Source organism: Lissotriton helveticus, chromosome 4_1, assembly GCF_964261635.1.
Source record: "Lissotriton helveticus chromosome 4_1, aLisHel1.1, whole genome shotgun sequence".
Lineage (NCBI taxonomy): Eukaryota > Metazoa > Chordata > Amphibia > Caudata > Salamandridae > Lissotriton > Lissotriton helveticus.
Window position 1 is genome coordinate 1,144,598,952 of NC_136063.1, and position 24,966 is coordinate 1,144,623,917.

Genomic DNA, 24,966 nt, shown 5'->3' on the forward strand with positions numbered 1-24,966 from the left:
GTCTGTTGGACTCGGCCCTTTTGGCAGGTTCAATCCTGAACTTTTTCCTTAAGCTCTGATATAGTGGTAGTGATTTTTGGCCTCTGCGCACTTTAGCACTGTGGCCCAGTGTAAAGTTTGTGCGCTCTCTGAGTGTGTGTGGTGAGATTGGCCTGCCCTCCTATAGGAATGCATGGGGGATATGTGTGTCCATAGTAATTCCTGGTATAAGAGGAGTGCAGGGGTGAGTTTAGTATGTATGAACTCGTGAGGCTGTGCAAAGGTGTGCGCAGATTTATGGTGACTGGTGGAGAAATGCACTTTTAGAAGTTGGCATTTCTGTGTACTGTGTGTCTGCCTGCCTGATGTGGATTGCCTGTCTGGCTTGTGATTGACAGGAGCTGAAAGGTGTGGGTGGCTCCAGGAGCCAGGGGGAATCATCCCAGTGGTGAATAGAGAGATCTGCATGCATGCAGATGGGAAAGAGGAGTTGCACCTGGAACCTGAATAGGGCTGTGCCTTTCCTCCACAATGCTGGCTCCATCCCCTGTGGTGCGTCTGATCACTGAGCCCTCACCTGACAAAGGAGAGAGGAGCTGGGCAAAACAAAGTGCTCCAAAGCCCCTCTAAACTAGTCCTAACTAGTATCCCTAAGCCCTGTGCTGTGACACAAAGGAAAATGAGGTATACATATAGGGGCTGTGACCCCATGAAATTGTTCAGTTCTGGAGTGCTGTGCCTGCCAGGGCGGGCTGATGCTGGGGCCCAGGGGGGGGGGGGGGCTACCATGAGGGCCTGCCTCCCTGGGCCCTTCCTTGCCCTTTTCCACCTTTGAGGACATTTTTGGCTGGGACTTATTTCTTAATCTCTAAAGGTCCTGCCTGCTGGATTTATTCTGGGCCCCTTTCTCTCTAAGGATCTTCCAGGAGCCCCTAGTACCTTGGGAGAGCTGGACTTTAACTTTTGCAGAGCCCCTGGCTCTTGTCTGCCAGGAGCATGGGCTGCGCAGCTCTGTGCTGCCGCCCTTTTTCGAAGGTATCCCAGTGTGAGGAATTCCCCCAGGGACTGTTAGGATTGTAGAGCGCCAGGCCAGGCCCTAATGTGATTTATGTGGTGCTAGGAAATGTGGTTCATGTAGTATGATTTATGCACCCTGTTTTTATAACTCTAAATGTGGTTCTTGTGATTATGAGGTTGGTTCGCATATTATGGTTTATGCTAGTGAGATATATTCCCTAATGTGAGTTATGCTTGGGAGGTTAGGGTCTAATGCGTTTAGACTTATGAGAAGTTTGCATAATTTGTTTACGCTGGTGAGGTTGGCGCAGAATGTAATTTGCGCCTAATGTGATACTGTGCATAATGTAGTTTATGTTACAGGCTGATGCTAAGTACAGTGATTACCAGTGGTTACTGGTTGTACGGTTATGAGATGTATACTTTTACTAAGTTCGCTTTGTGATGGTTCTGACAGTGGTCCAGTGGGCCCTGTCAGGTGTAAATAATCCCTTGTAGACATGACCCAGTGCCAGGTGGCACCATGTATATTATGTGTTTACTATTCTAATGTATTATGAGAATACAAAGGCTATTTTGATATAACCTTGTGTGGAGTTCCTTTTGTAGTGTGCCTGGGATGTTGTTGCTGTGTGCGTGCGCAAATGCTTTACACATGGCCTCTGGGATAAGCCTGACTCCTAGTGCCAAGCTACCAAAGGGGTGAGCAAGGGTTATCTTTGGCGTGTAACTCCCTTGCCCTGAATAGGGTGGTGGTTTCTGCCTTGCTTTGGTGCAAGCCTTAGCCAACCAGAAATCCCATTTCTAACAATGTCACAGAAGGTGCTTGTAGCTTATCATGATGGCATTGGTGTTCACTTGTATGAAGGAGGGACCATCAGACCAGGCTGAGACAGTTTCTTGCCATGTGTTTCAAGACTCTTGCTTCCTTGACCATGTGAGAGGACATACTCTTCAGGGGAGCTCCTATTGCCAACTTAGACTGAGACGGGGGATTTCTGAAGACAAAAACTGGAATTTATTTTGCAGTCCTGCAGATACTTGCTGCTTGTGAAGGCTGTTTGTAAAAACAAGATGACATGTGGACAGGGTGAAGAGCTCTCAAGCACTTTGCAATTGTTTGTGCTGAGAAAATGGTTTCCTCCAAATATCGTTGCCCTGGTTTACAACTTTTGGCTCAACGACCAGGTCTGGTTTGGTGGGGTTGACAACAATACTTAATTGCCATTAGGGTCAGGTGGACAGAGCCCTGCGGAGATGCACTGCCGTTATTGTAAGTGCATGTGCTGAGGAGATCACCACTATTGCTACTCCAAAACATTCACTGGTAGAGAGGTTGAAGGGACTCCCATAATCCTTGGTGTGGTGTTCTACCTGTGTCCAGCACCTCCCAACAGGACTGCTGCCTTTGGATGTCCAAAGGGTATAGCGCAGTGGCGCTGTTGTCTGTTAGTGCTGCTTCTTTTTTTGTGTCTCCTGTGGTTTTAGGTAGACTTATTCCATGCCCAACACAAGGGGAAGCCTTGTACTTCTTCTTGCAACGACACTTCAAGCTCTCAGACTGGGTCGCACTCTCTTCCACACATGCACTTGAATCATATTGGAGCTGGGCACCACTGTGTGAATGAAGGAGGAGTTAAGAGATGGGCTAATCTAATCAATTAAGAGTATAAGTGAGGCGTCTATAGAAGTTGATGGTTTTGACTCGTCAGTGAAAGTCTCTGATGGCTGCAACTGTGCACTTTCCTCCTGGGGCCGTATTGCAATAAGTGCCACTGGGGGCGGAATGAGCATTTGCGCTCCCCCAGAGGGACTTTGGTATTACAGAAGAGGGCTCAGACGCTTGTGCGTCCTCTTCCATAATACCAATAGTGCTGGTGCACTTATAGCGCCAGCGCTGCCTTCAGACAGTGTTCCCTCATTTGCCTAGGGGCGTGCCCTATGCAAATGTGGAAATTCCTTTGACTCTGTGCCTGCGCCATATTACAGAAGTGGGCGCAGAGTCAAAGAAGCCCTCAGAAGGAGCACTTACAGCGCGCCATTTAAAAGGTAGCGCTCTGTCAACGCGCCTCCCGATAGCAGCCCTCAGACACTGACTGAACCCACCTGCAAGGGGATCTCTAAACTCCTTTGAAAGTGCAGGCGGTTGCCGTCTGCATTGTGAAAACACGGAGTAGCTGCTCCTTGTTTTCACATGAATGCGCTGCCCCCCAGGGCAGCGCGGGTTTGTGTCTGCCCTGGGGGCAGCACATAAATCATAATAGGGCGCATTGTGATTGTTTGCACCCGTCGCCGGTCGCAAACAATCACAATGCATAATACGGCCCCTGGTTGTATGTGAATTAATGGAAAAAGCTTTCCTCGAACTACATTGTAACTGTTACGATTTAATGGCAAAGTATGTATCAAATGATGGGTTTAACATTCGTTTGTTTTATTGAAACCTTTTGAAGGAATGTTTTTTTTTTTGTTGAAAAAGGCTTTTTAAATTCCGTTTCAAACTATTTTCTCCATGTGCTTGTGAAGCAGCAGTTGAGAATGTTGATCTTTCGTCAGATCAACTGCCATTCTAACTGCTAGGCAGCAGAGGGAGCAGTACCACAAGACTTCTGTAAGCTCCATCAGTCACACAAAAGATAGTTACCTATTTGCAGTGAGAAATCTGCTCTAACTGTAATGTTCCTTTTCCCTGCATTAACCAGAATAGACCCAATATATCTTAGTAGCGTAGTACACTGTTGTTAACTTCAGGAGGGTACATCTACACAGAGAGAAAAGTCACAAAGAGAAAGTTTTCTAGAAATGCACTCAGTATATCAAAGGGCAAACTGTCGGGACGTGCCTGCACTGTCTTTCAAAATTGTGGGCGTTGCATGTGAACTTCAACTTTCCTGCCGGTCTTACAATAAATTGTTCCGGAGTTCTATTAATACTGCCATTATTAAAAAATAAACATTTTGCAACTGTTGCGTTGTTGTTTTAAATTAAATAAATCACTAATGCCACTAAATATTAATTGTACTGTAGTTTCGATTGAACTGTGTTTTCATTTAAATGCACCCTTACATTTTCAATTTAAATGCATTTTCAATGAAAATGTTTCCACTCATTTTAGATGTTTTGGTGTTTCATTATAAGTGACTTTCCACATGTAAGGTTTTCAATTACTTTGTTTCCTACAATATGGTTTCTATGTTTTTCTATGAATTCTCCTTCTGCTGTTTCTTCCTTACTCTTCTTCCTAAACAGGACATCTAATGTCTCCTGATGAAGTGGTGCGCTCTAAGGCCACTTGCAAGTCAGGCGCTACATCAGGGGGCCTTGCCTCAGTGGTATAACCAAGTGCAGCCATGTACCAAGTACAAACTCGGGGGTTATGTGGGTCATCTACTGCACTGTTTGAACTCAGAACAATGTGACATCATGTCCCTGAGCTTAAGGAATAAGAGGTCAAAGGGAAAAACTGCAGAAAAAAAATCAAAAATGATCAAAGTGAACGTCACAGCATTAGGAATTACTGAGATTTAGAGAAGTCTATTTCGATCCACACAATTCAGAAAAAGAGAACTAGTGAGTGTGCTTACACTCAGGGATTGTGGTGAGCACTCACGTGTACAGTATCTATAGACATAGTTCAGTTTCGAAAACTGTAGAAGCAGATTTGCTTTGTTCATCAGGTAGCTTCTCACCAACAATAGTTGAGAATGGGTAAACGGCAGGATTAGGATTATCATTTATACTCACTAAAATTAACTTTAAATGTATATGTCACTCTTCTGAAATGGAATTGGCCTGAGAGATATTTTGCCCAGATAATGCAAACTGCCCTGCTGACAGACAATTTTGCAGGCTTCCACAAATGTTGTACCGGAGCTGAACACATTTGCACTTTTGACCAAACTGACTTGCAAAAGTTATATGTTTGCCTAGGGCAGTTCCAAAATTGTCGGGGCTCGGGCATCAGTGAAAAATGTTCTCTACCGGTATAGGGTCTGCTATCTGGATCTTAGCCTTAACAGCAGAACTTGTATCAGAACAACTTCACAAGCCTGGTTGCAAATCCAACCACTCTTTGCTCCTTTGTGTTTCAGGCAGGCCAGGCCAAAACTGATACAGTGACAGGTCGCTCACCACCTACTTGACCTTTGGTTGACCTGCGAGACCATAAACATTAATTATGGGCAGGTCCGGACTGGCCGTTGCGGGCACCGGGCAATCCCCCAGTGCGCCACAAGGGTGGGGGCCGGTTTTGGGCCCCTGGGGGCCGTGAAAACCGGCCCCGGCAAAGAGCTCGGTTGCACCCCCAGGGTGCTGGCCGAGCACTTTGGCAGGGCCGGTTTTGGTTCTCAGTCCGGCCCTGATTATGGGTGGTCACTAGGGCTACGAGCCAATACACAGCTGCCCCTACTATACCTTTGTCTCCTCAGAGGGAGGACATGGGCGTTAGCAACTTTAAAGTGTGTCATCTACATCAGTCATGTCAGTCACTAGCGCGGTGGACTGAGGAGTGCAAGCAGACTGCAATAAATCACCACGTACACGGCTGAGTCTGGGTGTGTGTTCTTCTGGCCCCACCTACATGTCATCATCCTGTTCATAAAAGTAACCTCTAGACGCCGCAAGTGAACAACGGAGGTTTTCTGTCACTGCCGCCTGGAGGTACACTGGCAACTTGGGAGCACAATGGAAAGACCACAGCACCATCACAGCAGTGACTCCAAGACCTGGGACGAGCTGCTCTCTTTCAGATACTTCCAAGGCCTGCCAACGACCCGAGGCTACGGCTACGGGGGCAAAATTAAAGACATTAGAGAGAAAGAGTTCAGCAGGATCCGAGGTAAAAAATAAACGTAAATATTTAACCTGTCAAAGCAGTCGGGAAATGTGCAGTTACAGAAGAGTATAGCTCAAAAGAATGCATCATATGTTGCGTTTACTTTTTCTGTTTTAATCTTGGTTGTTGTTCTGAAAGCTTTAAAAGACTCGAAATTTAAATGGGAAAAGGCTTTGCGACCATATTGTCACTGCTAGTTCTACCACTTATTTTGGAGTTTTGTACAGTATGTTGCCGAAGAAGAACATAAACATTTCTTAAAAGCAAGACGAGGAATCATTTGATGATGCAACCATTGATATGAAGGGTGAGCGTAACTTGCTTTTGCTTAATTACATGACATTTCAGAAAAATCGGGTGAAATTCAGGTAATGATGTAAAATGCAAATCCATAATTCAGCGCTATATTTACTGGGAAACGTACAAAACAGTCACAAACAACAGGGGCCTCATTTATGAAAGCCTTGCGCCACCGGTGCGTCACTTTTTCCCATGTTAAAAGTGACGCACCGGCGGCGCAAGTCCTTCATAAATAAGGCCCCAGGTGCTTACGCTCTATTTGCTTATTTTGTTCCTGAGCTCCTACACTATAATTTCGCTGTGAATGACAGCGTAATTACGCAACATGTCATAAAGCGTAATATCGGAACTTTTTGTTTCTCCCAGACCTAGTCACTATTTGATTTCATTTGATTTTGTTAACTTTGAACTTCTATTTGAAAGGCACTGGGCCGAAGGAGCATTTGGAGGGGTCATAGCAGGAAACTTATCCTTTTGGCCTATATATTTTGTTTAAAAAGTGGGTCAGACAGACTCTTTTTGAGTTATGGTATTCATGTTGTTCGAACCAATGTGCATATATTTTCTTTAAAAATAATTGCTGGTTTAATTTAGTTTGTGGTCAGATATGGTGGTTTGTTGACTACTGTTCTTTAAAAAAAACCACAGTTTAACTTTTTTATATCAAGATGTATTCCGCTGCGGCTTGTGACACATATCAACCATCATAGTACAGTCTGCACCACATCATTGCTCATAGTATCTCTCAATAGTACACTACATTGACCCTACTTTCAGTGCTTTATATGACAATACATCATCTTCATAACAAGCTTTCTCAGCGAAATTTCTCCTATACTAGCATGTAGAGTAAATATATAATGCCATTGTTAAATGCACATTTTGTTCTTCAACACCACTTTTATTAGCTTAACTCCTAAAGCTAATTTCACACACACAAAACCATAGAAATTCAGCAGTTATAGTTACCTGAGCTAACTATAACATATGCCTCCTGCAATGCACTGCTAATGATTTCACATATTACATCACTCATGACATGTTCAGTGACATCACTGATGACATCATCCAATGAGTTGAGTGCTTCACAAAAGTTTGGGATACTGAAAGATATATACTGACTACATAAGTTAAATTACTATTATTTCTGTACTACAATTGAGTGTTGGTATTTCTAATATATATCATCTTAACCACAATCCCATTTTAAAGCAGTGTTAGAACTTGGATTTCTGGTTGGCTAAGGCTTGCGCCAAAGCCAGGCAGAAACCACCATTCTAGTCAGGGCAAGAGAGTCACATGTCAAGATAACCCCTGCTCTCCCCCTTGGTAGCTTGGCACGAGCAGACAGGCTGATCCCGGCGGCAATGTGTAAAGCATTTGCGCATGCACACAGCAACAACATCCCAGGTTCACTACAAAAGGAACTCCACACAAGGTTATATAAAAATAACTTTTGTATTATCAAAAACACATCAGATAGTAATCACACCATATACATTGTGCCAACTGGCACGGGCAATATTCACATAGGATTATTTACATAGGACAGTGCCACGTGGGCCACTGTCAGGAACAAGCACTCGTTAGAACTAGTACTTAGAACAGTTGTAGCACAAACTGACAATTGTTGAACACCACCAGTAACCACTGGTAAAGGTAGGTACACACTACGCAATACTAATAACCATAGGCCTAGATCACGCAGGGACACAAACTTACTAGTATAACATACTAGGCAAAGCAAACTTCTAAGCATGAGCACCTTTAGAAGTATAACACAAGCATAAAGGCAAAGCACATTATGTAGCAATCACATTTAGGCCTAAACAGTAGAACTACAGTAGGCAATCTCTCACTAGTCTAAACACATTAGACTCTGCCTCCTAAGAATAAATCACATTTAGGGGCGTAACTCACAGAGTGAAAACATCTCAATAGCATAAGCCTACATAGGTAAAACAACCTCATAATCATAAATAAACCAAAGTTTTAGAGGTATCAGATACAGGGTGCGCCAAACATACTATAAACAATACGTTTCCTAGCACCACATCACTCTAGCCCATAAATCCCATTAGGCAATTATCATAACAAACATAATAGAAATCACATTGCGCAAAAATCACATTAGGGCCTTGCGCCCTATCCACATACCAGCCCCCTGGCCATCTCAAGAAGGGGCTCAAATGCCCTGTGTCCAGAATGTCAGGGTGCGCTGCCAATGCAGCGCCAGTCTGGGGTGCGCCACCGGCGCAAGCCTAAACGTTGCAGCTGCCCACTACTTGCTGGGCAGCTGAGAACAAGAACAGGGCCTAAACGTTGCAGCTGGCACTAAGTGCTGCGCAGCTGTAGAAGGCCTGGCACCTCCGTGCCACTTCTGTCCCTCTCAGGGACTCTCTCTCCATTGGCGCCTAAACGGTGCAGCTGCCCACTACTTGTTGGGCAGCTGTAACATAGCAAAATTGCGGCATGGGCTCTCACTAGCCCTGGAAATAAAACTGCGCCCAAACGTTGGAGCCGTCTAGGCTCTAAGGGTCACGAGGTAAGTGGTACAGCCTCACCGGGCTTCTGAAAATGCATACTGCGCACAGCATTGGAGCCCTCTGGCTTTGAAACTAACACTGCGCACATTGGAGCCCTGAAAATGAACCAGACCCCTGGAGCACCCTGGCTCCTAAAATCATGGTGCGCAACCTGGGGTATCACGGACCCCCCCCCCCCACTGGGCCCTTTTAACAAATATGGCCCTGCAAGTCAATTATGCCCCAAGCACTGTGGAGCTTGAAAATAACCAAAATGGCAGGGAGGTGCGGGGTCCGCTCTGGGACCCTACTAATAACATGGCCCCCAACGTTGGAGCCCCTCCCGGGCTCTAAAGATAATTAATGCCCCCGTCGGTGGAGCCCCATGGCTCTAGAAATGAACATGCCCACAACGGGGCAACCACAGGCCCCTCTGGCCCAGGAAACTATTCTTGCCACATTGGAGCGGCCCACTGCACACGGGGCCACTCTGACTCCCTCTCCCCCCGGCACCACTACAGCGGAGAGGCCCACACTTACCGGGCTCTCCAGGCGCAGCAGTCTCAGCTCGGCGGGGCAGCAGCATCACGCTGCCGTTTCTTTTCTTCGCCTGCGGTGAGGGCAGCCTCGCGCCCCCTCTGCCCTTGCTCACCATAGCTGCGGGGCTCTCATAGGCGCCCCGCACTGGCCGCACGTTGCTTCATGAACGCGGGGCTCTCTCCATCATGAGAGCCCTGTAGGACGGCCGCATACCTTCCGCACGCGCGGGGCTTCTTTTCAGCGTGGGAGCCTTGCGCCGCTCTCCACACTTGGCCGCCTCGCTGCACTTCCCTACAAGCATTTCCCTGGGCCCCAGCAGCAGCACGCCCCTGGTAGATTCAAGTTGGAACACAAGAACACTTTCATGGAGTCACAGCCCCCTTTTCATAGAGCAAAATCATTTGTCTGTGGCTACCGGGTGAAGGGAAAACCAGATGCAACTGGTTTTGGAGCACTGTGTTGTGCTCAGCCCCTCTTCCCATTCACTAGTCAGGCTAGGGTCATCAGTCGCACCACAGGGGGCGGAGCCAGCATTGTGTGGGGAAAGCCCAGCCCTATTCAGGTCCCAGGTGTAGTCCTCCCTCACATCAATCATGCAGATCTCCCATTCACCACCGGGGCAGACTCATCCTGACTTCTGGAGCCAGCCACACCAGCCAGCTCCAGCCAATCACAAGCCAGCACATTCACTGCACAGACACACCAACGTCTAGAAGTGGCACTTCCACACTAGACACATTAAAGCCGCACACATCATCGCGCAGCATTTAATCTCATAAATTCGCACATACCAAACTCGACCCTGCACTCCCCACACATCAGGAACTACCATGGTCAAACATATTCCCCATGCATTCCTATGGGAGGGCAGGCCACTCACCACACATACACAGAGAGCTCACACACTTTACACTGTACCACAGTGAAAAAGTGCGCAGAGGTCTAAAATCACCAACACCATGTTACAGAAATAGGCTAGGAAAAAGCAAAAAGTTTCGGGGTGAACCTGCCAAAAGGGCCAGGTCAAACAAGCAGGCATACTATTTATGAGTGAACTAGCCTATAAACTGTCATATGTTTCCTGCTGATATATGTTTATGGTAGTTCTTTACAACAGTCTAAGCTGTTCATTGAGACTTCACTCCATATTGTTAACTGAGTAAAGTTGTGTTGACCACTTTGCTTAGATCTCTCGTTTCGTGATGAATGAGTTTAGTATATTTTTTCAATCAATTAATCTGTTCACTAAGACCTCTCTAGGATGATGGCTCAGTGTAGTAGTGATTGGTAACAGGCTGACCTCTCTGCTGACACCTTTCTCCAGGATGAAGAATCATTTTACTAGTGGTTTGTGACAGTGGCCTGTCTCCAAGACCTCTCTACTGTGTGTTTTGAAGTGGCCTGTTTAAAACTGACATCTGCACTAAAGCCTCTTTTCAGGTTGATAAATGGTGTTGTTGTGGTTTGCGATAGATTAGACTGTATGGATAGACATCTTACTTTGGTCATTAGTGTTTAGAGTAATTGTTTAGAAGAGACATGACTATCTGTTGAGAACTTCCACCTGGGTGATAAGTGAGTATAGTAACTGATAAGGTTACAATGAGCTCTCTGCTGTACATCTCTCACCTGTCTCCTTTTCTCATTTTATTAATCAATCAATCAGTGGTTTTTAAAGCACACTACTTACCTGTATGGTTCTCAAGGTGCTGGCGGTGGTGTGTGCGGCTCTGTTGAGGTCATTCAATGAGTCAGGTCTTGAGGTCTTTCCTGAATTGATGTAGAGTCGGGCTTCACCGGAGGGGAAGATGTAGATCGTTGCTGGTTTTGACTGTGAGGTAAGAGAAGGACCTTCCCTCACTCTGTTCCTGTAGAAGTATGGGACGGCGGCTAGGGAGAGGTCGGCTGAGCGGAAGTTTCTTTAGGGGGCGTGGAAGGAGAGGCACTTGTTGAGGTATTGAGGTGCAATATTGTGGAGGACCAGTGGAGGTCATGGAGGTGTTGGGTGATGTGGTTGTGCCATGAGACATTGAGGATTAGTCTGGCTGTGGCGTTCTGGATGGTCTGCAGTTTGCGTAGGAGTTTTTTGTTGATTCCCGCATAGAGGGCCTTGCCTAGTCTGCTGGTGATGAGGGTGTGAGTGACTGTTTTCCTGGAGTCGGGGTATCCATTGATTGTTGTACATAGTATGTGGAGTTTGTTGAAGCATGCGGTTGAGACGGCGTTGATCTGGCGATTCATAGTGAGCGATGAGTCAACCATGATGTCTAGGTTACTTGTATGGTCTGTCAGGGTAAGTGCATTTCCAACTGTGGGGGCCCACCAAGTGTTGTTGTCCCATGTGGAGGGGGTAGAGCCAAGATTCAGGATTTTTATTATCTCTGAGTTGAGTTTCAACCAGCTGTTCTGCATTCAGGTTACAACAGCTTTCATCGCTTCTTGGAAGTTGTGCCTGGTGATGTCGGGATCCTTGGTGAGGGAGAGAATGAGTTGGATGTCATCGGCATAGGTGGCTATGATGAGCCCATGGTTTCTGATGATGGTTGCAAGGGGGGCCATGCAGACGTTATAGAGGGTGGGGCTGCGGAAGGATCCTTAGGGTACTCTGCATCCTGCTTCTGTTGGTTCTGAGAGGAAGAGTGGAGTCTTATTCTCTGTGTTCTGCCTGGGAGGAATGAGTGTATCCAGTCTTGGGCCTTTCCTTGGATGCGGGGTTGTGGAGTCGGGTGGCTATTGTGTGGTGGGAGATTTTGTTGAAGGCTTCTGACTGGTCCAGGAGGATGAGGGCTGATGTTTGGCCTTGATCGAGGAGGGTGCAGATTTCATCTGTGGCAGCAAGTAGGGAGGTGTTGGTGCTTTGGTTGATGCGGAATCCAGAATGCAAGGTTTCTGGGATGTTGTTGACTTCGATGAAGTATGCTAGCTGGGTGTTGTTGACAGCCTTTTTGATGGCCTTGGCTGCGAAAGGAAGTAGCAATATGGTCCTGAAATTCTTGAGGTCTGTTGGGTCTGTGGAGGGTTTCTTAAGGAAGGGGCTGATTTTGGCATGCTGCCAGTTATCAGAGAATTAGGCAGTCTTGAGGGAACAGTTGTTCGTCTGACTAAGCTCGAGTGCGATGGCTGAGGCGGCCCTGTGGAAGATGAGTGGTGGACAGGGGTCTGAATGTGATAAGGAGTGGATGCAATTCATATTTTTAAGGGTGTCTTCTGTCGTAAGTGTGGGTCAAAGTATGTAAGGGTATGTTGGTTGCCATCACTGGGGGTGGGGGTTAAGACTGCACAAAGATAGTTTTGAGCTTGAGGTGAAAGAAAGTGCTGAGTTTGTTGCAGGGGTCTTGGGATGGAGGGACGTCTATTGTTTTACTGTTGGATTTGGTAAATTCCTGTATGATAGAGAAGACTTCCTTGGAGTTGTGGGCGTTGGAGAGGATTCTGTCTTGGAGGAAGTTCTTCTTTGTGAATTTGATGAGTTGGTTGTGTGCTGGGGTGGCTGTTTTGTAGGCCACACATGTTTCTGGAGTTTTGCTGTTTCTCCACCTCTTTTCCAGTAGTTGGCAGGAGCACTTGTATTCTCTGAGTGCCGTGGTGAACCAGTTTGCTTTCTTGTTGAGTTGGTGTCTTGTCTTCTGAAGGGGGGTGGGTGTGTTGGCGCAGTTGGCGATTCATTGGTAGAGGTTGCTTGCCGCAGTGTTGATGTCTGTTGTAATTGGGGGTGGAGTACAGGTGAGGGTTAAGGTGAGGTGTTCCTCAGAGATTTTGTTCCAGATTCTGCATGGGAAGTGGTGCATGTGCTTGTGTGTGGGGGGTTTTCTAAAGGAGAAATGGATGCAGAAGGGGTCAGTCAAGAGCAGTTCTGTGGTGTGGCTAAAGAAGATTATGTTTCCTCCAGCAAAGACAGGGTAGATTGTGTGTCCTGCTGTGTGAGTGTGGGCGGAGACAAGTTGTTTCAGTTCTATGTTGAGGAGGTTCTCAAGGAGGGCTATGGTGTTGGGGTCCTCACACAATACCATTTAAACAAATGTAAATGGTATTGTGTGTAGTATATTGAATTTTACTTTGATGAATGATGTCACCAGTGACATAATTTGAGATGTCGTCAGTGATGTCATCAGTGATGTCACTGACCCTGTCATGAGTGATGTGATGTGTGAGGTCATAAGCAATGCATTGCATGGGACGTAAGTAATAGTTAGCTCAGGTAACTATAACTATTGAATGTTTATGGTTTTGTGTCTGTTAAATCTGAAACTAACTATAACATCCCTGTAATCATTGTGTTTTTTTTATTTGTGCTATTTCCTAACTGTAAAGTTCCTGTAACCTTTGGATTTGTAGGGAATTTCACATTTAAAAAAAAATTGCAATTCAATTTGACCCATAAGTTTAATTTACTAATATACATTGTCCCAAGTTTATAAATATGTTTTATTCACACATTCATTCTTATTATATATATATATATATATATATATATATATATATATATATATATATATATATATATATATATATATATATATATTCACTGAAAAAACCATAGGTTATAGACCATATATAGTTAGGAATTAGCATTTAGAAAACCTTATTTTACTCACACAAAACCATTGAAATTCCATATATAGTTAGTTGCACTAACTATATATCGCGCACCCGCAATCCACTGCTGATGATGTCACATATTACATCATTCATGACATGGTCAGTGACATCACTGATGACATCACTGATGACATCTCAAATGACATCACTGATGACATCACTGATGACATCTCATTTGACATCATTCTTGTGCTAATACGATAAACCTCTTCAGACTCTAATATAACCTTAGATACACTCAGTGTATACAGACACTCACACACTGTCACTCATCCATGGAGTTACTCACACACCTAGTCAGTCATGCAAAGAAACAATCTCACCTCCATTTCCTCAACTATACAGTTATACACACCTTACTTATTCAAACATATACTAACACATATTTACTCTCTTATACAATCCCTGATACAAGTTCACAATGATCCATACAGCCACTCACACATTCAGTGGCTCTCATGCACAGTTATTTATATATGCCAACTCTCACATGTACTGTGTTTTACATATGTACTTACTATGACATGTAGCATTGAGATATCCATTCACTCATCAATACACTCATGCACACAGTCAACCGCCCATGTAGCTTTTTCCACATGCACTCTTGAACTCATACACCTAGTGAATCAACTGCTCACACATCTATGCACAGAGTCACACACCTCCCAGCCACCCCCACACAAACTCAATCTCCCATAGAAATACTTGGGCAACCAATTAATAACACATATAGCCTCTCGTATAGCTAATGATCAACACATGCAGCAGTTTACATCACAACAGACATAATGATGCACAAATTAAGACAGTTTAGTCACTAACCCATGCATTCAGTGAGACACATTTAATCACTCACTCATACAGTCAGTCACGCACCTACTAAATCCTTCATCCAGACACTTATACATCCACTCATTCTTCAATATCTAAGACATATTTTAACTTTACAGAAACATACAGTCACTGGATGTTGTCATCAGTGATGTCATTTGAGATGTCATCAGTGATGTCATCAGTGATGTCACTGACCATGTCATGAATGATGTAATATGTGACATCATCAGCAGTGGATTGCGGGTGCGCGATATATAGTTAGTGCAACTAACTATATATGGAATTTCAATGGTTTTGTGTGAGTAAAATAAGGTTTTCTAAATGCTAATTCCTAACTATATATGGTCTATAACCTATGGTTTTTTCAGTGAATTTTCAAGGTTTTGTAAATGCTAATTCCTAACTATATATGGTCTATAACCTATGGTTTTTTCTGTGAATTTCATTGGTTTTTTAACAGCTAATATCTGTAGCTGTAAAATGTATTCTTCTTTAAATCCAAAAATATATTTTATATGTTTATGAATAATTTTTTTTTTAAATATTTTTTTTTCTTCGTTCCCGCTTCGCGAATCGGGAAGCTTCCCGTTAGCTGACCTTGATGCCGCGAAATAGACCGCGAGCCGGTAAACGTTTCTTTACCGCAAGTGCCGCGTTAGAAAACAACATCGTGACGCCTCCCGTCCGCATGACGTTCCACGTTGTCGCGTGATACGTCATATGACGTGCTACGTTAGCGAACTGGTACGCGAAGCGAGTGCCAAAGCGCAGGTTTCTGGAAGCAAACCGGGAGGCCCTGCAAAGCGCTTAACGTAAACACAGCAAGTCATGTGACTTGGTAATAACACTTTTCATTGGTTCATTTCACTTTTGGTTTCCTAATGATGTAAGACTAGGTCATATAATCTAAAATGAACACTTTTGATTGGTTGAGAACTCTTGTTTTTCCCAAATGATGAAAATCCCTCCTTCTTTCCTCACTCTGACTTTCATCATTGTGAGAGAAAGACCCTTTGTGATCACTGAGCAATGGCTTCTTTAGTAGCTTCAGCTGGTGCTTCCCCACCACCTCCACCACCTCCAAGGAAGAGAGGACCACCTGCTCAAGTTGTAATTCAACAAGAAGAAGAAGAAGAGGAACAGGAGGACGAGCACGAAGAGAGGCAGTTTTTGCCTGAGCAGCCCAAGACGTCTCACCGGAAAGAAAACTTCATTTGGCAATTTTTTAAAATTCCCAAAGGTCAGAAAAAAGTAAATGCAAGATACGTAACTTGCCTTATATGTCAAGATAGACTGTCCAGAGGGACCGACAAAAAATACAGTTTCGGAAACTACACAATGCATCGCCATATGACTAGGTGGCATCCTAACAACTACAGTGCTGCACAGTTTCGGAACGACCTAGATAATCTCCCTATTATGGCCAGAAGATCTGTTGTACCGGAAGTAACGGGACCAGAGGGCAGGGAGATGGTGCCAAATATACAAATGAGATTTGGTGAAGTAAAACACACCTGCGTATTTTGCGATGGATTCATTTCCTACGGAGAAAGAAGCATCACTCTGATCAACAGAGCTATTGACTATCATATGCAAGTTTGTCCGAAACGCCCAAAATAATAAATACTTCTTTTTTTTGTTTTGTTGCTCCTGTTGAGCCCTTTACAATGAATCGTTTTCATTGCCCCCTCCAAGAAAAACCCAAAAAAATATAAAACTGTTCCGAAAAATTCAAAAACATTAAAAAAATGTTCAGAAAAATAAAAAAAAAGTTCTTTTCAGAACTACCTCCCCGTTATTAAAAAATTGGTACAATATTTGGAACTGTGCCAACCTCTATTTCTCTTAGTTCGCTTCCTAGTTCGCTCGCTGGTACGCGAACTGGAAGCGAACCAAAAACAGTAAGTATAAGGGAAGGAAACACACACTTATGTTAAAAGAAAGACAGCTATAGGGGAGTAAACTAGAGATACTATTACCCATAATCCACTACTGATGATGTCACATATTACATCATTCATGACATGCTCAGTGACATCATCAGCAGAGGATTGCGGGTTTTTTGGCAACATGCCTTATCCACGGTTTAATAACGCTGCCTTTTGCTTTATATAAGTTTTCAAATTGTATGAAATATATACCAATAGGTCTTTATGAACCTTTAGGTAGTGCTTTTGTTCATGAGGTCTGGTCGCTTCCATACACATACAGATGTTTCAAAGATGATCAAGAAGTTTATCTGAATGGAGAGGAATGCACTGAGACGCCAGATCATTCACTAATGTGTAGGCACATACAGTTACACGATTCATGCAACAAACACCGACCAAATATGGCTTGCGTGTTGCAAGGCACGCCAGTTCCTGCTATCATCCCCACGTTCAAGTTGTTGGAAAATGGTAGTTATTTGATGCTCAATAATGAAGATTGTTCTGAGTTAATTAAAAGTATTCCTTTTATCGTAACAGTAAGTGAACGGGTTATTTGCTGCAGAAATGTTCTATTTCCTCCCACACATGAACATAGGGAGTTTTCAATCTGGCCACAAATACCAACCTTGGGACACGTTTCAACGGCATGACAAGAATAAGAGCTCTTTTGTCTCAGAGAGAGGTGGCCTTGAGTTCGGCCCGTGAAACTTTCGTACTTCACATAGCGAACACCCGTACACAGGTTTGCCTTTCAATTTCAGCAACATGTTTCCGACTATCTTTAACGCATCCTCCACAAAATCCCTGGCACACTTTTTTAAAGTTGTTACCAGTGGTCTCGTGACTTCATTTGAGAAAATCTTTGGAGTCATCCCTGCTCCCTTTCATTCCATTTTCTCCACTCTGGTTCGTGGATTGCATTTTTACTTGCATTACCAGCGGACGCTCTTGTGCTTTTTTACATTTTTAAATATGGATGTCCCTCCTATGCAACCTCCGACCCTGCAGCTGCTGACACTGTTCCGCAATCGCATGCTAGAATATTATGGCACAATGCCGTTGGCGATATTAAGCACGGCATATGGATTATCTTTTCGGTTCTCCTACTTCACCTGTGTCCAGCCTGTATTTCACTGCCTGACCTGTGATTTCGATTGGGCCATTGATTTGTGTCTCTGCGGACCGGTTTCTCCTGACGTCGACTTTAATCAGCTGATGACTCCTATCATTACTCACGAGTTGGTTTGTCCTGGCGAAAGGATTATGGCTGTGGCATTGATGCATGGACTACTTGGTCCCTGGAATTTACTGGCGGCAGCACAGTCTTTCTTGGAACACAGCTTTCTTGAAAACCCACCGAGCTGTCCTCTGATGGTGATAGAGGATCCGGTGCTGGGAGAGCACGTATGTTCTTTTCCGCTTTTAAATTGGATGGCTGAACTGTTTTCGGATGAAGACGGTGACTTCCTGTTGGAGGCTGTTGCAGCTTATTTTGCATACACAGTTATGTCATAGACCTTTTTCATGTTTCATATGCTGAGTACTAGCATTTCATTGACAATTCATTGACTTAATTGTCAAGTTTTTATTATTTACCTTGCCTATTGGCTTAAGACTCGATAAAGTACTTGGCTGTTTTATTTTTCTTTAGCATTGAATTTTCCTAGTTTTTAATGCTTTACCTTGCGGACCGTCCACATATAAACTTGCAATCTGCTCTCATGAGATGGCACTTCTATTATCTTATTCAGTTCGTTTCCGGATCATGGGGAGGTGTCATCTAGGTCCTGGATATCTTTACACCGTGTTAAGTTAGCATGGGCTCATTACCGGTTTAAACGCCATTTTTCCTTTTTTGCAACTTCTGCACACGACATTTAGTTGTTGCTTTAGCTTTCCACCTAGTAGTTCATCGTGGTTTACATGAGAATAATATGTTATTGGTCTACTATCTGCTTTACTTGTTAAACTATATCTGTACAGCGAGTGCTAAAGTTTCAAGAACAACACGATACAGAATTGTTATGAGGTCTGATCTCCACGACTTCATACTCATAACATAAGTGCAACTTCTGCCAATTCTGGGCATGAGGCGGGTTTTATATTGCTTTGCCGAACACACATACACAACAGTTGATGCGGTTCACATGAAGAGAGAGCTGGTGTATGCTGATGTGATTCCTTCAAATCTAAGACACTAAAGTATGGGCACGCCCTAAACCAACACAAAGAGACCTTCTTAGCAAATAATATAATATGTGTATTAGGGAGGGTGAGATATAAGCAGCCGCGGGCCGTGGAGGGAGTTACGGTGAGGCAGGGAGGCGGGGAGGGGGAGAAGCAGGGTGGAGCCCTCTCTACCTTGCCCCTCCCCCTCCCCGCCTCCCTGCCCCACCGTAACTCCCTCCACGGCCCGCGGCTGCTTATAAGTGTTGCTAACTCTTATTCATTTACAGCATGTTAACATACTGTCACCATTCGCTTTTTATGTACTAGTAACTATGCTGGTAATTTTGCTACTGATAATATGTGTACTTGTATTCTCCACCCTGCTTCTCCCCCTCCCCGCCTCCCTGCCTCACCGTAACTCCCTCCACGGCCCGCGGCTGCTTATAAGTGTTGCTAACTCTTATTCATTTACAGCATGTTAACATACTATCACCATTCACTTTTTATGTACTAGTAACTATGCTGGTAATTTTGCTACTGATAATATGTGTACTTTTATTATCTAAGGTACTACGCCTGAGAAGACGGCATTAGTAAATAAACATTTCAAATACACATGTGTTCTTCTTAACTCCATGTTCTGGTTTCTAAGAAATATATAACGACCGACTGTTCATGAGTTCCACGTATCCTGAGGTACTATAAGTTCATATTCTGGATTGTCTAAACATTGAGAGTTTGTTATATCCAATGTGACACTGTACCTAGCTTGCTAAATAGTTTTTGATTACTAACGTGAGTTTTGGGACACCCTAATTCGCCGAGGTTCCAATCCTCTGTCCACAGTTCTGTGTGAGAACAGAAACCCTGCGACAGGGGCACCCCCGACCCTTGCTGGAGCTTCATCACACTTGCGATACAACTCCAGCAATGCGCCACCTTTACGGCACAGATACATCACGCATCTGTGCTGTTTTTGCCCCGTGATGCGCCGCATTGTAAATGCAGCACACCATAGGTGACGGAACAGCGGCACAGAATGACTAACACATCCCTGGTGATGCGCCAGTCATCATAAATCTATCCCTATGCTTCTTATCTTGTTAGAGATGAACCGCCATATGTATCATCAAAGTTATTTGCATTTCCTAAATAGCGAACTTTAAGGAATAAATAGCGATTCTTTACCATTCCTAGTTTGCGATGAGCTATTTGCTAATTAGCCGAATGTAGCCCAATGAAGCCCAATGTAGCCCAATGTAGCCCAAAGATGGCCGCCAGACACACAAAAAAACAAATGTAGCCCAAATATCAGCCAGATGTAGCCCAACTATAGCCCAGTGACAGAATGACCAATCAGCTTCGCAAACCTCCGTTACGCGAAGCGGAGCGCTGTTACAGATATATATCTTTTTTTGAACGTTAATTTCTCAAAATCCACTGGAGCACATATATTGAGACCTAGCAAAGGCACATCGGGCTACCAGTCCCTAATATTTTGCCAAGTTTCGTGCAAATCCATTCAGCCGTTCGATTATTATTTTTATTATTTTTTTTTGCCCCGCGGGGCCCTTTTAAAACCTCCACATCAAACCTAGGGGGTCAGCGAGGATCTACTATGCCCCCTTATAGTTATTTCCCCCTTTGTTTTGACCTCCTCTTGTCTCTCGATCCTACCGAGAGACAAGATGGCGGCCGCTACGGACTGTTTGGAATGTTGACAGACGCCGGAGAACCAATCAGCTTCGCTTCACAAAGCTCCGTTGCGCGAAAAGTCCGCGAACCAGAGCGCTAACCGGTCCGCTGTTACAGATATATATCTTTTTTTAAACGTTAATTTCTCAAAATCCACTGGAGCACATATATTGAGACCTACAAAAGGCACATCGGGCTACCAGTCCCTACAATTTTGCCAAGTTTCGTGCAAATCCATTCAGCCGTTCGGGCTAAAAGTGAGGCCAACCGCCCTATGGAAAACTCAATGTTAAAAACACGTTTTGGGACCCCCCTTTTTTCTCGGCCCCCACTGGACGAACCCCCCCCAAATTTTCAAGGGCTGCTCAGAAACAAAATGTGCCATTTTCCTGAAAATTTCAGCCGATTCCGTCCACAAACGCCAAAGTTATTAGACATAGAATTTTCAAAAAACCCATAGAGAAAAAATCCTAACTATATATACCTACTGGCGACCGCCAGTAGGTAATATATATATATATATATATATATATATATATATATTTTGCCCCACTGTCAAAACAAACTTTGACACACCAGCACTCGCAGTAGGTTAAACCTGATCAGGTTTATTGCACAGAAAAAACAATAAAACAGACACGTTTCAGCACTTGCCTTTGTCAGTGTCAGCTGGCGACGGCGAGGCAGAAATTGATAAAGGCAAATATAATCAAAATAAAAAACGGACCACTGTCCAAATCATAAGCGCCATCTTGTAATGGCTAAACCAAATCACAATTTCATCAGTTCAGATATAACAAATCAGTATATTGCTGGAAAAATTGCATATGGTGTTAGATATAGCATTCCACAAAATAAATAATTACATCTTTGTCTTAGGCCCTGAATGGGCAATCATTATAAGACAAATAATTCATTATCTTTTAAATCAGTAATAAATCACAAACCAACACTCTCCGAAGTATACCTGAATTCTTATATCATGTAGTGGTATGTCTCGGGAGAGTCTAATTAATTTAAGACCCGCAACAACAATAGGGCCCTGAATATATATATATAAAAATAATGTTAGGTAACTTATTTATGCAATGTACAAACTCTTTTTTTAAATTAATTTTATGGAACCACAGATCCATTTCCATAAGTGTATCACTGCCTCTGTGTGGTGTGTGAGTGGCTGTGTGTGTGTGTAAGTGGATGTGGGTGTGTGAGTTGTTTTGTAGGCCATTGAATGGGTTTGTGAGAGGCTTTAAAGGTGTGTGACTGGCTGTGTGGATGTGTGAGTGGTTGTGTGGGTGTGTGAGTGGTTTTGAGGGCCTGTGAGAGGGTGTGTGAGTGGCTGTATGGGTATGTTAGCGGTATAATATAGTACAGTACAGTGGAATGGAGGAGCGTGGAATGAGGTACACAAGAGTAGTGTACACTGAAATGGCATAAAGCAGAGTGGTGTAGACTGGAGAGGCATAAAGTCAACTAGCACACAGTCAAGTTTGATAAAGTAGAGTGATGTACAGTGAGGTGGCATACTGTCATAAAGTTTGTACTTTATCAGTAAAACTGTGCATTTGCTGGACAACATAAATGTAAAAACTGTGCAAGTCTGATTCTACGCACAGCATCAGGATATATTGGCCTAAGTCCTGACTAGCTAACAGTGCACCATGTATACCCCTAACCTAGCAAGATAACCGGCGGTATGTACAACCTCAGAACATGACAACCCTGCCACCCCAAAGTAATCACGGAAACAGATCTAGAATGCTTTTGTTTTGTGACTTAAACATGCTCAACGAGTAACACAAGAAATACTCAAATTGGTATTTCAATATTTATTGAAGCCATAAGATTCTAATGTAAAATATCTGCACTGCGATAATCAATAGAAGAAAACAAAACAGATTAATCAGCATCATGAGAATGGTAGAGAAAATTAACAATTCAACCATTGTACTGTTACTTAAAATATATTGTTGCATATAAGTATAGTATTAGTTGTACTCCTACCCAGCATCCCTATCCTAGTGTGCCTAAGGTGGATGAATCTGCCAGAATCCAAGTAGGGTGATCTAAATCCCCAGTTACCTGTTAGTATCTTTCGTCTGCGAGAATCTCTTGGTGTAGAGCTGGGCACCATCCTTCGCAGGAGGTAAACAGGATTCAGCTGTGCTGGAATTCTGGCATGGGGCGAACTTGATAGTGTCAGTGAAACATCCTCTAACTCACTAAGGAGTGATGTCATTTATATAATAAACTTCTCCCATGTTACCATGCTGAAGTCCCAGTCAGGCCGTCATTATTGATTCTATTTCTATCCTGACAAAGCTGTTGCAAAGTGAACAATAACAAACAACATCTTGCCCACTGAACTTTAGCTTTTGCACACTGTTCAAGACTCTGATAATATGTCTACAAAGGTGTGTAAATGTAAGCAAAGCTATTTCTTAGAGCATTATCCCATACTAGCATGGAAGCAAATGTGTATCAAATGTCAACTTACAAGAAAAGAAGTCGACTTTAAACATGAGCATGTAAAATGCTTGCGTTCCTAACCCCACCTAATGTGACAACATGACAGTACAGTGGAGTGGCGTACAAAGAAAGCACGCATAGTAGAGTGGCAAAGAGTGAAGTGTCGTACAGTGTAGTGGTGTATAGTGGGATAGCATACAGTGGAGTGTCGTACAGTAGAGTTATGTCCTCTGAATAATGTAGAGGGCATTGGCATATACAGTGTAGTGGTGTACAGTAGAGTGGCATACACTGCAGTGTTGTACAGTGTAGGGGCATATATTGGAATATTGTACAGTGAAATAGCAAATATTGCAGTGGGGTACAGTGCAGTGTGGTAGAGTGGCATAAAGTAGAATTGGGTGGATGGGAGTGGGGTAGAGTGGAGAGTAAATAGTGGAGTCACATACAGTTGAGTGGGGTAAAGTGGAATGTATAGGCATGCCAAGAAAGAAGATTTAGAAACAGATTGAAAGGAGAAGAAATAATATGGATTGGTGAAAGAGGTTTGAGATGAAATCACTTACTTACTTTCCTCTGTTAGTACATGTTAGACCATCCACACTTTATATTTATACACTGTGGTGGTAATGATGTAGGCACCAAAACTGGAGTTAGGCTGTAAATTAATATGAAATAAACATTTTCCACCTCAATATCCATGTTTCGTACATTTTGTCTTCGCCAGTATTTGTCAGCAACAAAACTGAAAGTGGTCTACTCAAAATGCTGCTATGTTTAAAAAGACTTGACGCCAGGCCAACATGGAATTCTCAGCATTTCTTCGAGATGCTGGAATGTCTCCAATTTTTCATTCATATGCAGCATTGTTTCATCCCCATGGTGTCCATTTTACAACCTATGAAAAACTTAGTTTCCTTACATACCTGAAAAGTTGGCTTGAGAACATATTTAAACATGTTTAGTTAGGAAACAAACAAAGGCTCTTTTATAAGCCATCCTACATTGTGGCAAATTAAATTGTATATTAGTTCTTTTTTTAGTATTTCAGGAAGTACTGCAGTAGTTTCTACACACTTTTTTGTTAGTACTGCGGTATTCAGTAAACTTTTTTAAAAAAAGTAGAAATCAATAAAACTACTTTTCCCTACCTATGTTGTTTTTGATACACTGCCTCATCTCTTGATCTACATGCATTCAACTCTAATGACCTATATTTTTGATAGAAACACAAAGCATAAGCAAAGTGCAATGCAAATAATATTGCTGCCTTTTCCTTTTGAAAATTCTTTAATTAACCAATCATATTGTAGCCACTTTGTAATTATAGTTAGGATTCTGAGAGATATGAATTTCCAAGATTAAAATAAAAAATCCTAACTATAACCTGTGACCTTTTCGAGTGAGTGAGTCCATGAGTGTTTCAGAGGGTGTGTCACTAGCTGTGTCAGTGACTGGACCACAATGGAACCTCCCCAGCCTCTTTATCCAAAAAGAGTCCATAATTTTGCACAAAACATCTACCCATGTGGAGTACTTTCTACTAGCTAATTGCTAAGTTCTACCTCCTTGAATAAAGATTCAGTATGTATTCTGTACTATAGGTGCATAACAGAGCACAAGGAAATGTCAAGAGGGACCTTGTGCATCTTTATCCAGAAATTTGTGATAACATGAATCTTCCTATAGAAAACATGATGAGAGTACAAAGAGGTAAATCTCGACCAAACATAGGGGCCGATTAGGATGGCGGTCGGATCGCCACCGCCATGCAGGCGGTGGCGATCCGTCCGCCATCTGTGCCCGTCCGCCACCAATTTCCCTCCCGCCATATTACAATGGCGGGGGGACCGCGGCAGACAGAAACACTGTCTGTCGCTTTTCCGCTCCGATCGCCTTGCGGCCGGGGTGGAAAAGTGTTCATATGGCTGGCGGTGTCTTCCAGGCACGGCCAGCCATATTATGATGGCCGGATGCAGATGCCTCTTCGTGGCGGCAATGCCGCCACGGAAAGGCATACGGGATTTGCTTTGGGGGCCCATTGCGGGCTCCCAGGGTGAAGGGGGGGTAG

At 43.6% G+C, this 24,966-nt stretch overlaps 1 protein-coding gene across 1 annotated transcript in view; it reads left to right on the forward strand.

Moving 5' to 3' along the window:
- The first annotated feature begins 5,642 nt into the window (after nucleotides 1-5,642).
- LOC144828121 (molybdenum cofactor sulfurase-like) overlaps nucleotides 5,643-24,966 on the forward strand; it is a 650,078-nt gene continuing 630,754 nt past the window's right edge. Inside the window, exon 1 of the mRNA XM_078686242.1 lies at nucleotides 5,643-5,833. Coding sequence (XP_078542368.1) covers nucleotides 5,680-5,833 — 154 coding nt within the window. The 5' untranslated portion in view covers nucleotides 5,643-5,679. The remainder of the gene's footprint in view (nucleotides 5,834-24,966) is intronic.